At 38.5% G+C, this 15,315-nt stretch overlaps 1 protein-coding gene across 8 annotated transcripts in view; it reads right to left on the reverse strand.

Moving 5' to 3' along the window:
• The window catches only part of Chl1 (cell adhesion molecule L1 like), a 218,045-nt gene that overhangs the window by 63,028 nt on the left and 139,702 nt on the right, over nucleotides 1-15,315 (reverse strand). For 7 of the 8 annotated variants that reach the window (XM_057769457.1, XM_057769390.1, XM_057769438.1 and 4 more), the window contains 3 exons: nucleotides 2,755-2,877; nucleotides 1,576-1,746; nucleotides 587-634 (listed from right to left, as the gene is read on the reverse strand). In XM_057769457.1, coding sequence (XP_057625440.1) covers nucleotides 587-634; nucleotides 1,576-1,746; nucleotides 2,755-2,877 — 342 coding nt within the window. The remainder of the gene's footprint in view (nucleotides 1-586; nucleotides 635-1,575; nucleotides 1,747-2,754; nucleotides 2,878-15,315) is intronic. The other variant, XM_057769448.1, reaches the window with a different exon arrangement.

Genomic DNA, 15,315 nt, shown 5'->3' on the forward strand with positions numbered 1-15,315 from the left:
AGACAAGAGAATTGGAAATATGTTGAAAACTGTATTCCTTCACAGAGTTAGAGTATGTAGAGGTTTGTTTATCAACTTCTCTAATAAGTCTGGCAAGTAAAATTAATTCATTTAACTTTTCTAAATCCAGTATTTTTCTTCTTTTCTTGATATTAACCATTTATTTTTATTCCTTTTTGTAAAGTTATCAACCTTCCCTGACTTTTGTGAATTCTTAAAAGATCAAAAGTTATACACCATTTTATATACCTATTTATGCACATATATATACATTATATCTATACCTAAAACTATAGATACAAATTTATATGTTAATAATATATGACTATAAGTTACTTGTAAAGATAACACACACATATATAACTACACACACATAAACACACACACATATATATGTATATCCCTTTGCTAAATTCTAAAGCACGGTGGACTACAGAACTTTCTATACTAAAGAGTTACTTTATAGAAATATTAGCATTACTTCTAGAAAACTCTTTGAGTAAATAAAGAAAAAATTCAAACTGAAATGACAATGAGTAACTAAAGGCAAAAATAAAAGCACAAATGCTTCACATGAACGACTTACCCTTGGAACTAATTTCTGTGGATGAACTTGAATCATTAGCATGCTTTACTGAAATAAAAAAAAATGGAAGAAACTAATACAAACAGAATGTTCGATGCTGACATCAATGAAGTATGAAAAGTCAAAGTCATGCATTTATTTAGGGAAAATTATGAAATGAAGTACAGCTATGCCCATTTGCATACTGTCTATGAAAATACACATATATACATTATATATGTACATACAAACATATATGCACACACACACACACACACATATATATATATGTTTGTGTATTTATGGAGCTTAAACTTCAAGTTGTGAAGAGACAAGTGTTAATTCTACCACAAGACTTCAGGCTACAGAAAAGCATCACAGAGAAGACCCCACATATCATATATACATAAGATAATGGAATAATCTTGGACCAAATTAGACAATGAAGTGGTCATGCCAACCTTCTGCTCCTCCAGAGCCAATTACTCAGCCAGGAAGCTGCTGGGATTATTCTCTGCTTTTGAATCTTACCACTTCATCTCTCACTAATTACTTCTCCCCTTTTGGGAACTCGGACATGCATCAGATAACTTTGTCAATTTGAGAAGGACAAAGAAAAAGGTTGATGTGATAAGAAATATAAATGGCGATTTTCTTTTGAATCATTTTTTTTGTCTCCTTCATTTTCAGCCTGCTGATTTATCCAAGGTCACAGTGAGCCCACGCCTGAGATGTGCTTTATGCTCACTGAAAATGAGTAGATCCTGCAGACATCAAATGAAACACATTTGTACTGTGAATTGAGATTTGATTTTCTGGCTGCCAGAGACAGAGCTACTGTGGATTTTCAGCTGCAGATGTTCTGATCATCTGTATGAAGTCTCTGGAGTTAAACGAAACAATGACGGAAAATACAGACCCGGCTTTAAATATCTTTGGAGAGAAGAATGATATCATGTACATATTTGCATTCAGCACAAGAAAAGGAAGAATAAATTATTCCGACTTACAACTGTTCACAGTTAGTTTCATTGGCATTTTTTGTACAATCGTCCTTAATTTTGGAAATGCAGCAAAGCAACAGTAATCATTTCGACTGTCTTTTTCTTCCACGTTTGCAAAATACAGATCTCCCTTTTGGCTCATGTATACTCTTTCATCTTGTTTAATGTGTTCCAATTCTGCAAGGAAAAAAATAAATAAAACCTTGTCACTGAAATGGGCTGCCCCTCCTCACAATGTGCATTAGACATTTACATTTCTATTTTCTTTCATACGATTTATATGTGGTTGTGATATCCCTTGTCTGTTCTTCCTATTTTTCTGCAGTCTGTTAATTAAACGAGCAGTGAGCAGGCAAACAGATAAAAATAGGTAACAATGAAATCTTTGGAAGGTCGAGAATCTCACAGATACACCAGCAGTCTGAGTGTTCCCTCCCTCATTACCAATTGATCTCTAATTTTGCTATGAATATCTGAAAACTGTTCACTTCTAATAACAATCAATTATTACTTTTGTTTTATCTGGATGGCATTTCCCTGAAAAGTGATGTTTCAGCCACCAATCACTCTGCATGGGGTGCAGATGTGTACTTCTAGGGTGAGTGATGACTACAAATCTTGGCTGCAGTCAAGTGTAGCTTCACTTACTCTCCCCTGGCTGCTCTATAAATATGATTTTCCTATGTATCATCAACACTCAGAAGGCCATTAGAAAGCATAGGACATAACAGTCTTTGTAAGAAGAGGGAGGCTTCAGGAACCATCAAAGCATTTTGAAAGATTGGACACACAGGATGATACTGAATGTTTTGTAGGTCATTGATTTAAGTTAAAACTGTCATACTAACAAGCAACTACCCCAAGTCACTTCAACTCTGACCTTGTCTGTGTTCCAAAGATAAGGACTTTGGAAGAAAGGTTTGTCACAGGACTGTCCTATCCTATGAATACCCCCCACACCCTTTTCAAATACTGTAAATCAAGGAACGCAATGATTTTCTAGCATCTTCATATATACATTCCAGTTTATACTCAGGAGAAAGTGTAAAATTTCAAACGTATCTAATTTTGAAATCTATTTGAATCTATATGAACGATTTCTTTCATTGGTTTTGTTACATATGATTACTTATGCAGTGCATGGAACTAAAGTAACCCAGATTGATGGAACAGAACACTACTTACCAATATTCATCCAATAGATGTGCAAAGGTGGGAGGCCTTTGGGAGGGTTACAAGGTAGGACAATGGAATCCCCTTCTTCCACATCCATGGGTTCAATTTTTTCTTTGGGGAATTTTGGAACACCTGATAAATTGATCACCATGAGACATAAGACATTCATTTTTCATGTAACAATATTTTCTGTTATCGATCCCCAATAACATTCCTCTTGCCATAAAAAATGAGCAACTAAGAAATTCAGCATCCCATTTCCTTGTTCTTATGAATAAAGCAAGATGAGGCTGCCCCTACCCTGACACTAGACCTTCTCTCTTTCTATTTCTCCAATTCTAATTCCCCAGTCTCACCCCCACTTCTACCAGAACCAAATATACTGCAGAGCACCTTTGGCAGCCTTGCCTACTCTCATCTCCCAAGTTATCCACAGATCTTCCCCTTTACAATTTTTTTCCTCCATCCCCCAACTCCTAGCTTGTTTCCAGACCTGAAACCTACCAGGTATGCCCTGCTAATCCAAGGGCTACCCCATCTAAGGTAATAAGTAAGCAGAAGGCAGAAACACAATTCTTTTACTGCTCCTGAGATTCAACCTACATCCAAGCTTCATTCCAATCTCTGCAGCTGACAATCTGATTAGGTCTTCCTTTCCTCTCTGAACCCATTCCTAAGAAATCACAAAGACCTTCTCCTCCAACCTTCCTTCCCCAAATTCGTCTCAGTGTCCCAGCCTCCAACAACAGCAGAGACTCCCTGCAAAAACACCACCTGAGCAGGTTAGAAAAACAGGTAACAATCAGCCATCACACTCCCTGAAAATCAAAGGAGGAAACAGAAACCAAGAAACAAAATAACTCAACAAAGACAAATCCAGTTATCACCACCTAGACCTATAATCATATTGAATATAGACGTGCAGACACCAGTATTAAACACAGTAATAGTCAGGGCGATAGGTCTCTACAAGAGTTCAGCTATCCTACCACAGCAGGCCCTAAATATGCTGATATAGCAGAAACACAAGAAAAAAGAACCTAAAACTAAGTTTATAAAGATAATAGAGGTCTGCTGTGGGAGCTCCTTCCGCTCCTTCAGCCAATAGCCTTTAAGATATCAGCCTAATGGGGAGTGGTCTCTTATACTTTAAAAAGCAGCAGGAACCGGGCACTCTCTCTCTTGCTTCTGGCTTCATTTCTGGTGGCTAGACTCTCTGTTTCCTGTTGTGAGGAGAAGACTGTTTGGAACAGTGATTTGTAAGTTTTTTCCCTTAAATAAATAACCCCTTTTATTATTCATAATTCTTAACTGGTGTAGGATTGTTTTGTGGCTTCAGAGATCCTTAAAGAGGAAATTAATAATTACTTTAAAGAAATCCAGAAAAGCACAAACAAACCATGTGAAAAAAATGAATAAATCAATCCTCAAAGAGTGCCAGGGAAACACAGAGAAAAAAAACTGGAGGAAATGAATAATTCACTTAAAGAAACCCAACAAAACAGAAACAAAGAGTTGAAAGAAATGAATAAAACTGTTCAAGACCTGAAAATGAAAATAGAATTAATAATGAAAACACAAATAAAGGGAATTCTGGAAATTAAAAATTTAGAAATTTGAACAGGAGCTACAGGGGAAAGCTTCACCAACAGCATACAAGAGTCAGAAGAGATACTCTTCTGGCCCTGAAGATACAACAGAAGAAATGGATACATCAGTCAAGGAAAATTTTAAGTCTAAAAAACTCTTGACAAAGTATTCAGAAAATCTGAAACATCATGAAAAGACCAAATCTAAGAATATTAGGAATAGAGGATATGAAGAATCCCAGTTCAGAAGTCCAGAAAACATTTTCAACAAAATCATAAAAGAAATTTCCCTAACCTAAAGAATGACATGCCTGTAAAGGTATAAGAAGCAAACAGAACACCAAATAGCTTGGACCAGAAAAGAAAGTACCTTTGGCACATAATAATCAAAACACCAAACATACAGAACAAAGAAAGAAGACTAAAAGCTGCAAGGGGAAAAGACCAAATAACACACAAAGGCAGACCTATTAGAATTTCACCTGACTTCTCAATGGAAACTCTAAAAGCCAGGAAACATGGAAAAACATGTTGCAGTCTCTAAGAAACTACAGATGTCAGTCCAGATATACTAAATGCAGCAAAACTTTCAACCAAAATCATTGAAGAAAATAAAATATTCTATACTGTAGATAAATTTAAAAACAGTCTTTTCGCAAATCTAGCCCAAAAGAAAGCGGGAGAAGCAAAACTTCAATCTAAAAGGCTAACTACATCCATGACAACACAGGAAATACATAATATCTCACACCAGCAAGATGAAAAGAAGGAAAACACACACACATATCACCACCACCACCACCATCACCATCACCCTTTCTTGGTATCAATGATCTCAATTCTGAGGGTCCCAGGCAGTAGAACCAGGATCTATCCCTGTTGCATAAGCTATCCTGTTGGAGCCCATTACCTCTGAGTGGGGTGCCATACTCATCCTTAATGCAGGGGAATGGGCTTGGTCCTGCCCCAACTTAATATGTGTCAAACTTTGTTCACTCCCCATTGGAAGCCCCTACCTGTTGGGAGGAGTGGATGAGGAGTTGTTGTGGGGGAAGGAGGAGAAGTGGGAAGGAGAACTGTGGTTGGAATGTAAAAATAAGTTTAAAGAATTAATTCATTAATTTACAAAAGGACTGAAATGAAAAGACAAAAAAGCATTGAATGGTTGTGAAAACGTGATCCATCCTGCTGCATCCAAGAAATATAACTCAACTTGAAGGATAAACATAACTGCAGGATATAGGTTGGCAAAATATTCTAAATGAATGGACCTAAGAATCAAGCTGGTATAGTCCTTTCAAAGTCTAACATTATAAACATCAAAAAAAATGAATCAAAAGAGATAAGAGAAGACATTACATTCTCATCAAAGGAAAAATCCACCAGAATGATCTTTCAATTCTTAACATCTATGTCCTAAATACAAAAATACCCAAGTTTGTAAAAGAAATACCACTACAGTTTAAATCACTTATTGATCCTCACACATTCACAGTGGGAGACTTCAGTACCCCATTCTCACCAAGGGATAGGTCCTCCAGAAAAAATTAAACAGAGAAATGCTAAACCTAATGTGCTATAAAAATTATAACAATTATTTACAGAATATTTTTACCAAAATATTAAAAAATATACATTTTCCTCTGCATCTCATGGAACTTTGTACAAAGTTTACCACATACTTAGATTCAAAGCAAGTCTCAATAGATACAAGAAAACTGAAATAAATCCCTGTATCCTATCAAACCACAATGGATTAAAGCTGGATATCATCAACAACAGTAGCAACAGAAACCTTACAAACTCACTGAAACTGAACAAATCTCTATGGAATGAAAAGTGGGTCAAGGCAGAAATAAAGAAAGAAATTAAAGACTTCTAGAATCTAATGAAAGTGATTATACTGCATACCCAAACTTGTGGGTTGTAATGAAAGTGGGATTAAGAAGAAAAGTCACAACACTAAATGCCTATGTTAATTAAAAAATCAAATCAAAAAAATGGGAATCTTGGGGGGTGGGGTGGGATGGGGATGAGGGGAGATGGGGAAAGAAAAGTGTGAAGGAGAGGATGAGGGGAACTGGGGGAATCGGGGTGATTGGGGGTAAAGGAAGGTTGGATGGGGGAGCAGGGAAACTCATACCTTAGTTAAGGGAGCCACCTAAGGGTTGGCAAGAGACTTGAACCTGGAATGGCTACCAGAAGCCCAGGGCAATGTCCCCAGTTAGCTCATTGGGGCACCTGAGGATAGGGAACCTGAAATGAACCTATCCTATAATCATACTGATGAATATCTTGCATATCGCCATAGAACCTTCATCTAGCGATGGATGGAGATAGAGACAGAGACCCACACTGGAGCACCGGACTGAGCTCCCAAGGTTATAATGAGGAGCAGAAGGAGAGAGAACATGAACAAGGAAGTCAGGACCATTAGGGGTGCACCCAACCACTGAGACAGGGGGGCCGATCTATTGGGAGCTCACCAAGGCCAGCTGGACTGCTACTGAAAAAAACATGGGATAAAACCGGACTCTCTTAATGTGGTGGACAATGAGAGCTGACGAGAGGCCAAGGAGAATGGCACAGGAACTTTCATCTGGCGATGGATCGAGAGAGAGACAGAGACCCAATTTGGATCAACCGTCTGAGCTCTTAAGGTCCAAATGAGGAGCAGAAGGAGGGAGAACATGAGCAAGGAAATCAGGACCACGAGGGGTGCACCCACCCACTGTGACAGTGGAACTGATCTATTGGGAGCTCTCCAAGGCCAGCTGGACTGGGACTGAATAAGCATGTGTTGAAACTGGACTCTCTGAACAAGGCGGACAATGAAGGCTGATGAGAAGCCAAGGACAATGGCACTAGGTTTCGATCCTAATACATGAAATGGCTTTGTGGGAGCGTAGCCTGTTTGGATGCTCACCTTCCTGGACCTAGATAGAAGTGGGAGGACCTTGGTCTTCATGTAGAGCAGGGAATTTGGACTGCTCTTCAGTATCGAGAGGGAGGGGGAGTGGACTAGGGGGAGGAGAAGTGGAGTGGGGATAGGGGGAGGGGAACAGGGGGAGGGGGCAATATGTGGGAGGAGGGGGAGGGAAATGGGAAACGGGGAGCAGTTGGAAATTTTAAGTAAAAAAGAATAAAAAAAAAATCAAATCAAAACAAAAGACAACTAGAGTTGGCATAAAAACATACAAGTAGATCAACGGAATTGAATTGATGCCCCAGACATAAATTCACACACCTATAGACATCCAGATATTTATAAAGAAGTCAAAAAGACACAATGGGAAAAAGAAAACATCTTCAACAAATGGAGCTGGTCAAACCGAATATCTGCATGTAGAGAATGCTAATAGCTTCATACTTATCACCCTCTATAAAACTCAAGTCTAAGTAGATCAAAGACACCAACATAAAATCAGATACACTGAACCTAATAGAAGAGAAGAGAAAATAGGGAAGAATTTTGAACTTATTAGAGCAGGAGAAAACTTTCTCAGTAGAACATGGATAGCACAGGCACTAACATAAACCATAAAGAGGATCTCTTTGAACTGAAAAGCTTCTTCAAGGCAAATGACATTGTCAATCTGACAAAACAGCAGCCTACAGAATAAGAAAAGATGTTGACCAAGTTCACATACAGTAGAGGAGTAACATCAAAAATATATAAAGAACTCAAGAAACTGGATATCAGAAAACAAATAATACAATTTTAAAAAGGGAGCACAGATATAAACAGAGAGTTTACAACAGAGAAATCTCAAATGGCTGAGGAACACTTAAAGAATTGTTCAACGTTCTCAGTCATCAAGGAAATGCAAACAAAAACTCATGCATAGGTGGTTTTTAAACATAACGCAAAGAAAACCAGCCTACAAACCACAATCTCAGAGAATTTAGACAACAATGAGAACAGTAAGAGAGACTTACATGATCTAATCTACATGGGAAGTAGAAAAAGACAAGATCTCCTGAGTAAGATCTTAAGAGCATGGGAACTTTGGGGGAGGGTTAAAGGGCGGGAGGGGAGATGCAGGGAGGGGAGCAGAGAAAAATGTAGAGCTCAATAAAAAATCAATAAAAAAAGAAAAAAAAATCTACTTTGAAATTCCATCTCATACTTGACAGAATGCCCAAGATCAATAACACACATGACAGCTCATAGTGAGAAGGATGTGGAATGATAGGAACACTCTTCTATTGCTGGTGAAATTGCAACTTTTTATAGACACTATGGAAATCATTATAGCAGATCTTCAGAAAATTCGGATACGATCTACCTCAATATCCAGTTATACAACTTCTGGAAATATACCCAAAGGACACTCCATTTTACCACAAGAACACTTGCTCAACCATGTTCACTATGGCTTCAATGATAATAGCCTGAAATGGGAAGTAACCTATATGTTCCTTAACAGATGAATGAATAAAGAAACTGTGGTACATTTACACAACGGAGTACTACTCAGCTGTTAAAAAATGACATCATGAAATATGCAGGTAGATGGATAGAACTAGAAAGAATCATCTTAATGAGGGAACCCAGAAAAAATACGGTGTGTAATCACTTATAAAAGATTATTAGCCATTAAGCAAATGATAACCGAGGTTCAATCCAATCGAAAAGAGAGGTTAAACAAAGAGGAGGTTCTCTGTGGGCAGTGCAGGGAACTCCCAGGGAGGGGGAAAGAAAATGGACTGGGGGTGGATGGAGACTGGAGAGGGGAATCAGGTTGAGGGGGAAGTGGGGTAGAAGGAGAGAGTTCAAGGAGAGACTACAGTGATTGGGGTGGGGCATTAGGGAGGTGGCATGGAAATCTAGAGCAGTGCAAACTTCCTGGCACCTATGAGGTGAACCTAATGAGAACTTCTAATAATGGAGGCTACAGAGTCTCTATTTACCGTTTCTAGACGAGGCTTCCAGTGGTGGAACCAGGTTCATTCAATTGAGTTGTTGGCCATGGGGATTCCATGGAAACCCCCAAACAACCCAGGCTGCTGTTCAAACAAAGGGCTTTTCTCTTCCAACACACAGTGTTGCCCCATTGCCAAGGACAACACCCACACAGTTCATTAAGTGTGGAAAAGTCAAGCTTGTCCCTAAATGAAGCACTCACTCCTATATTTTAGTCTCTTTGGTATGGGAAAGTACTCCGAAAGCTACCAGAAATGTGGACACCAAGCCAGTCACAAAACCTTTGATGTACAATCTGTCCTGCCTACAAAACCTGCTAGGCCAATGTAGTACAGAACTTATGGAAATAGCCAAGCAATGTCTGATTTGAGCTAAGGCCCACTCCATGACAAGGAACCCACATCCAATGCTGCTTGGGCAACCAAGAAACAGAGGTTAGATAGCCTAGACTTCCACAGTAAAATCAAACACTATCAATCTTAAAAAAAATTAATAAAATAATTCCTAATGATATTCTACTAGACTCATAGAACAGGGCCTTTTCCTATCACCATTAGAGAGCTTCTCTTAGGCAGAAGATGAGAACAGATGCAGAGACACGCAGCCAGACATTATGCAGAGAAAGAGTCTAAATTGGAGGTTTCCAAATCCCTCCTCTTAGAGCTCACCGAATCCCTTGAAAGTGGAGGTGTAAAGAGTGTAAGAGAGAGAGGGCATGGAACACACCAGGAGAAGAAGGCCCTTTGAATCAACTAAATCTGTTCATAGAGACAAAAAAAGTACAGGGCCTACATGGGCCTGCACCAAGTCCTCTGTATATATATTCTAGCCATAGGCTTAGGATTTTTATGGGACTCTGGACTAAGAACGGGGAGATTCTGACTCTTATGCCTGCTCTAGGGAGCCCTTTCCTCCTGATGGGTTCCTGTATCAAATTTCAATATAATAGTTTCTGCTTCATCTTATTATATTTTATTGTGCAATGTTTAGTTGTTATTTCTTAAAAGTCTGTTCTTTTCTAATGAAAGGCAGAAAGGAAGTAGATCCAGAATGGACAGAAGGTAGAGGAGGACCTGGGGAAACTTCATTCAGGATATATTGCACGATAAAAGGATCTATTTTCAACAAAAGGGGGAAAACCTGGTATGAGCTTTTGTACCCTTTTAAGATACTTCCTGGACACACAAAATGGTGCATTGGGTAAGCCTGAAAATCTGAGTTCATTCCCTGGAACCCATACAGTAGGAGAAAACTGATTTCTATAGTTGTCCTCTGGCCCCCACACATGTGCTCTGATACAATCATTACATGGTACACACATGTAAACATAGATACATACACACACAAAGAGAGAGACATAGAGAGACAGAGGCAGAGAGAGTAAAATAAATAAAAACAAAACATTAAATGATATTTCTGCATGGTGAAATCCTTAACCAAAATAATTTTCTTGTGCTCTGAATAAGGCATGAAAACACTCGTGCATGTTTTCTTCCCTGAGGTACAATGTAAACCACAAGATTTGTTCATTTTAGATTTTAGTTCTCACAGGCATGATATCACTTTCTTCCAAACACTGCCATTTCATTTGTTGGGTTTATGTTACCTATCTCTGGCTTTATTGCAAAGGTAGTGAACATGACTGGCAAATACCCTATTCAGATCTTTAGCTATACTAAACAAACAAGCAAATCACAGCTCACACAAGGAAATGGGAGAGAGCAAATTTGACCACTCTAAGTTGCAGAGAGCTACCCACTTTGGGATCACTCTAATAAATGCAATTTCAAATAATGCAACTGATATTGGAAAGGAGGGTTTCCAATAATTCTATTGTGTCAGTCTCATGCTGGAATCAGTTTCCCAAGTATGAGAAGAATGAAATCAGAACATCAGAGGACTGGCAGTCAACACCAGTGCTCCAAGTTCATATAGAATATTTACTCCTATATGAATATTCAAAATGTATTCTGTCTGAACATTATAGAGCTTTCGTCCACCTTAGCAGGGAACTTGGCATTGTGGATTCACACAGGTCCTGAGTCGGGACAACGGCTAGAGGATGACTTCTACCAGCAGTCCTGGACTAATGAGATTTTTTTTTTTTAAATGTGTTCTAAAATTTTTTTTAAACTTAAGCAAAGATTCACAACATATTACTATGTTTTCCGTAAATCTAAGGCTTTTTAAATCTCAGTTTTGCACATGTGTTGCCAGTCTCTACGAAAGTTATTTTGGAAACTCCTGTCCATTACCTCTGTGTTTATCATATAGCTCTCTTTCCCCCAACCCATTCTGTCTTTGGGGAAATTGTCTGACATTTTGTTGTATCCAGGTACCAGATGTTTAAAAGCAATTGCTTTATATCTAAAATCAAGAACTTTTCCAAACTTAGTATTGTCAGAGGCAGTGGGCTATTATAGTGCAAGTTGGGCAGGGAAGCTTCAATATCTACACGTTCAACCATATTGTGCTTCCCTCTTAGTAATCAGACTTATGCCAGATTTTTTTGAGACATTGGCAGGGTATGTGAATTACAGCTATCCTTGAACTATCCTTTTGCTCATTGGTACCATGAATTTCCTAATAAAGGCACATAGTTCAGTACTTCACTCTTAGCACCCCAATGATAAAATAACATGCCAGCTGAAGCCCTGGCCCTGATTGACAGGACATACATCTTACCCATATTCAAATTTAATAAATCTGTTCCCTACTCAGACTTGAAGCTCTAACCATTTATTGAGTGTCATTTGTGACACTGAGGGCCAGTGTACACTGGTATGTAAGTTAGCCATATGTTTGGGTTTTGATGAATCTGTTTATACTCAGAATCAAAGGACAACTTGGAAAGCAAAACACACATAAGACGAACGAATGGGTTTATTGTTTTCTATCTAATATTCCAACAATCAAATGTTTAATGTGAATACCCAGCTTGTTGCAATGTAGATAGTTAATAAGATACATGAATTATTGTATCTTATTAACATGCTTTGAGGGAGTTGGAAATCCACTCCCTCAAAGCATGCAAAAAAGTCTAATGATGCAGACAGATAATACAGCCAGTGAAGTGCTATCATTCTTACATTAATTAAATCTATATTATGAAATTTCAGTTCCCAAACTATGAACATATAGTTAGTTCAGTAAGCATCTAATCCATCCATAACATAAAGGAAAAGAAAAGACAGTTTATAAGCCTACAAAACCGTTAAACAGATACTGTAAATCTTAAGAACAGCTTTTAGCTAAGAAGAAATTAGTATCAGGATACAGGGAAGATTATACGTCATCTAATTTATAGGGTCATAGGAAATATTAGAGAAGAGATTATTTAAATTGGTTGTTTCATATTTTTGGTTACCTTGAATCTTTTAGCCTTCACTGTGGAAGATCATGAACATTTAACATTTACAATAAACATTCTCTTGCTTTCTGTTACTGTGAAAACATCATGAACCAAAGCAACCTGAAGGAGGAAAGGGCTTATTGGGATTATACTTGTAGATCACTGATGTGGGAGTCACCTCTGGGTGCCATGATTATCATTAATGAATAAAGAAATTGCCTTGGCCTGTTGATAGGGCAGAACTTAGGTAGGCAGAGAGGACTGGACTGAATGCTGTGAAAAAGATGGATGGAGTCATGGAGACTCCATTGAACCACCACCGCTGGAGACATATGTGCTGAAACTTTGCTTGGTGATGCACAGATTAATGGCGATGGGTTAAATTAATATGTAAGAGTTAATCAATAAGAAGCTATAGCTAATGGGCTAAGCAGTGATTTAAATAATATAGTTTCTGTGTAGTTATTTTGATTCTGGGTTGCCGGGACTAACAAGCAGGCCCTCCTCCAAAAGATCGCAGCCCATTATTGAGAGAAGCAAAGACAGAAACTCAAGCAGAAACTGCAGCAGAAACCAAGGAAGGATGCTGCTGTCTGGCTTACCTCTTGCTCATTCTCAGCTTTCTTATACAGCCCAGACCTGACTAGACGTGGTGCTTCTCACATTATATTTCATCTCCTACCTCAATCATAATTCTAGACAATCTTTCACAGACATAGCCACAGGTCAATATGATCTGAGCAACTTATCAGTAGAGGTTCTTTCTTCCCAGATTCAGGTTTATGATGAAAACTAACGAGCACAATTGTTTTTTTATTTTTATTCTTTTTTAATTAAGATTTCCACCTGCTCCCCGTTTCCCATTTCCCTCCCCTCCTTCCAAATATTGCCCCCTCCCCCCACTCCCCTCCCCCTATCCCCACTCCTCTTCTCCTCCCCCCACACCATTCCCCCTCCCTCTCGATACTGAAGAGCAGTCCAAATTCCCTGCCCTGCGGGAAGACAAAGGTCTTCTATCTAAGTCCAGGAAGGTGAGCGTCTAAACAGGCTAAGCTCCCACAAAGCCAGTTCATGTATTAGGATCAAAACCTAGTGCCATTGTCCTTGGCTTCTCATCGGCCTTCATTGTCTGCCATGCTCAGAGAGTCCAGTTTCAACCCATGCTTATTCAGTCCCAGACCAGCTGGCCTTGGTGGGCTCCCCCAACACAATGTTGTTTTAAATTAAATTGCATAAAACAGAAGCAGTCATAGAGACAATTTTTAATTCATATAAGGAAATGACTTTAATTGAAAACCACTCTGAAAGTGACTGATTGCAGTTCATTGGTAATAACCATAGAATTATTTGTTGAGGACAGATACAATATGTTTAGTCTTAAGCAATAGTCTTTGCTCATGTGAGGTAATTCTACTCTTTTTGTTTGCTCTCACAGTTCTAAGGAGCCCTCCATCATCACCAAAACACAATGGTTCATCCCTCAAATGCCCATGTCTTCCAAACTATGTCTCCATGGTTTCTACTGGGAGATGCTAGAACTTTACAGATGTGGGGCCTAATTTTAAGTTATCAGCTTATAGGGAGGGTGATCTTGAAGAAAATTGTGGAACTGCTGTCCTTTCTCTTTCTCTTTGCTTCCTTACATAAAAACATAGACAGGCTTTACTCTTCAACATTCTCCCATCCCACTGTGTGCTTCTGTAATCTGGCCCAAAGCAATAAGGCCATCCCATCATGGACCAGACAATGCATAAAAGTGAACTAAACTAACTTTCTTCTCTTGGTAAACTGATTTTCTCAGAGATTGTGCTGTGGAGGCAGAAATCTGATGAATACAAGGAAAATGGTTAGAACAGGAAGGGAACCTAGTAATGATGTGCTGACTAAGTCACTGAGGCCTACATAGATATCCATCCCATTTAGTGAGAGGACAAGCACAACTGATGTAATGTTTGATGGGCTCTTTCTCTCACCCTCTCCCTCCCAAGCTCAACTATGATATAAAAATAGGAAACTAAACATCGAGAATAAAAATTTTCTTTATATTAAATAACAACTTGGTAACTGAGACAGATTAAAACTAGAACCACCAAGTTTCCATCTCTGTAAAAATAAAAACAATTCCTTGAAGCTTAAGAGAAAACCCATTGTTAAATGAGGAAGCTTGAAACAGTCTTATTCATGAACTCTGAAGCACTGGAGTGGAGGTCAGATGATGAAGTATTTTCAAGACAGCTTGGAAACGATTTGTTAGAAATCTAATCCTTTTTACTTGCTTCTGCAGCAGCAAAGAAAGAGAACAGTTACCCACATTAAAGCCCTGATCTTTGATCCACAGACTCTTAACTGCAACACTGTCATATTCTGATAAGACTTATCCCCATAATACCATAATTTCTCTGATAAGGCTTAGGTAATAAGAGAAAATATTTTTAAAGCCTGTTAATTGTTGTATCTTATATGCAGCTGCCCCAGTTCTCTCTTGCAGTAGGTCTAGCTATTGCTTTGTTTGTCTCCATAGCAACCACTTGAATTCAGGCTAAGGACCACCCTAACATCTTGTCTTTTACTATATACATTTAATCTCTTTCATCCTATATTTCTAACCTGATTTAAGTTAAAAATATGTATAATAGAGATATAGATTTATGAAAACACAGACAAAGCAGTCTCCAGGCCAAGAAAAAATTAGTGTATGGAAA

Source organism: Chionomys nivalis, chromosome 1 (genome assembly GCF_950005125.1).
Source record: "Chionomys nivalis chromosome 1, mChiNiv1.1, whole genome shotgun sequence".
Classification (NCBI taxonomy): domain Eukaryota; kingdom Metazoa; phylum Chordata; class Mammalia; order Rodentia; family Cricetidae; genus Chionomys; species Chionomys nivalis.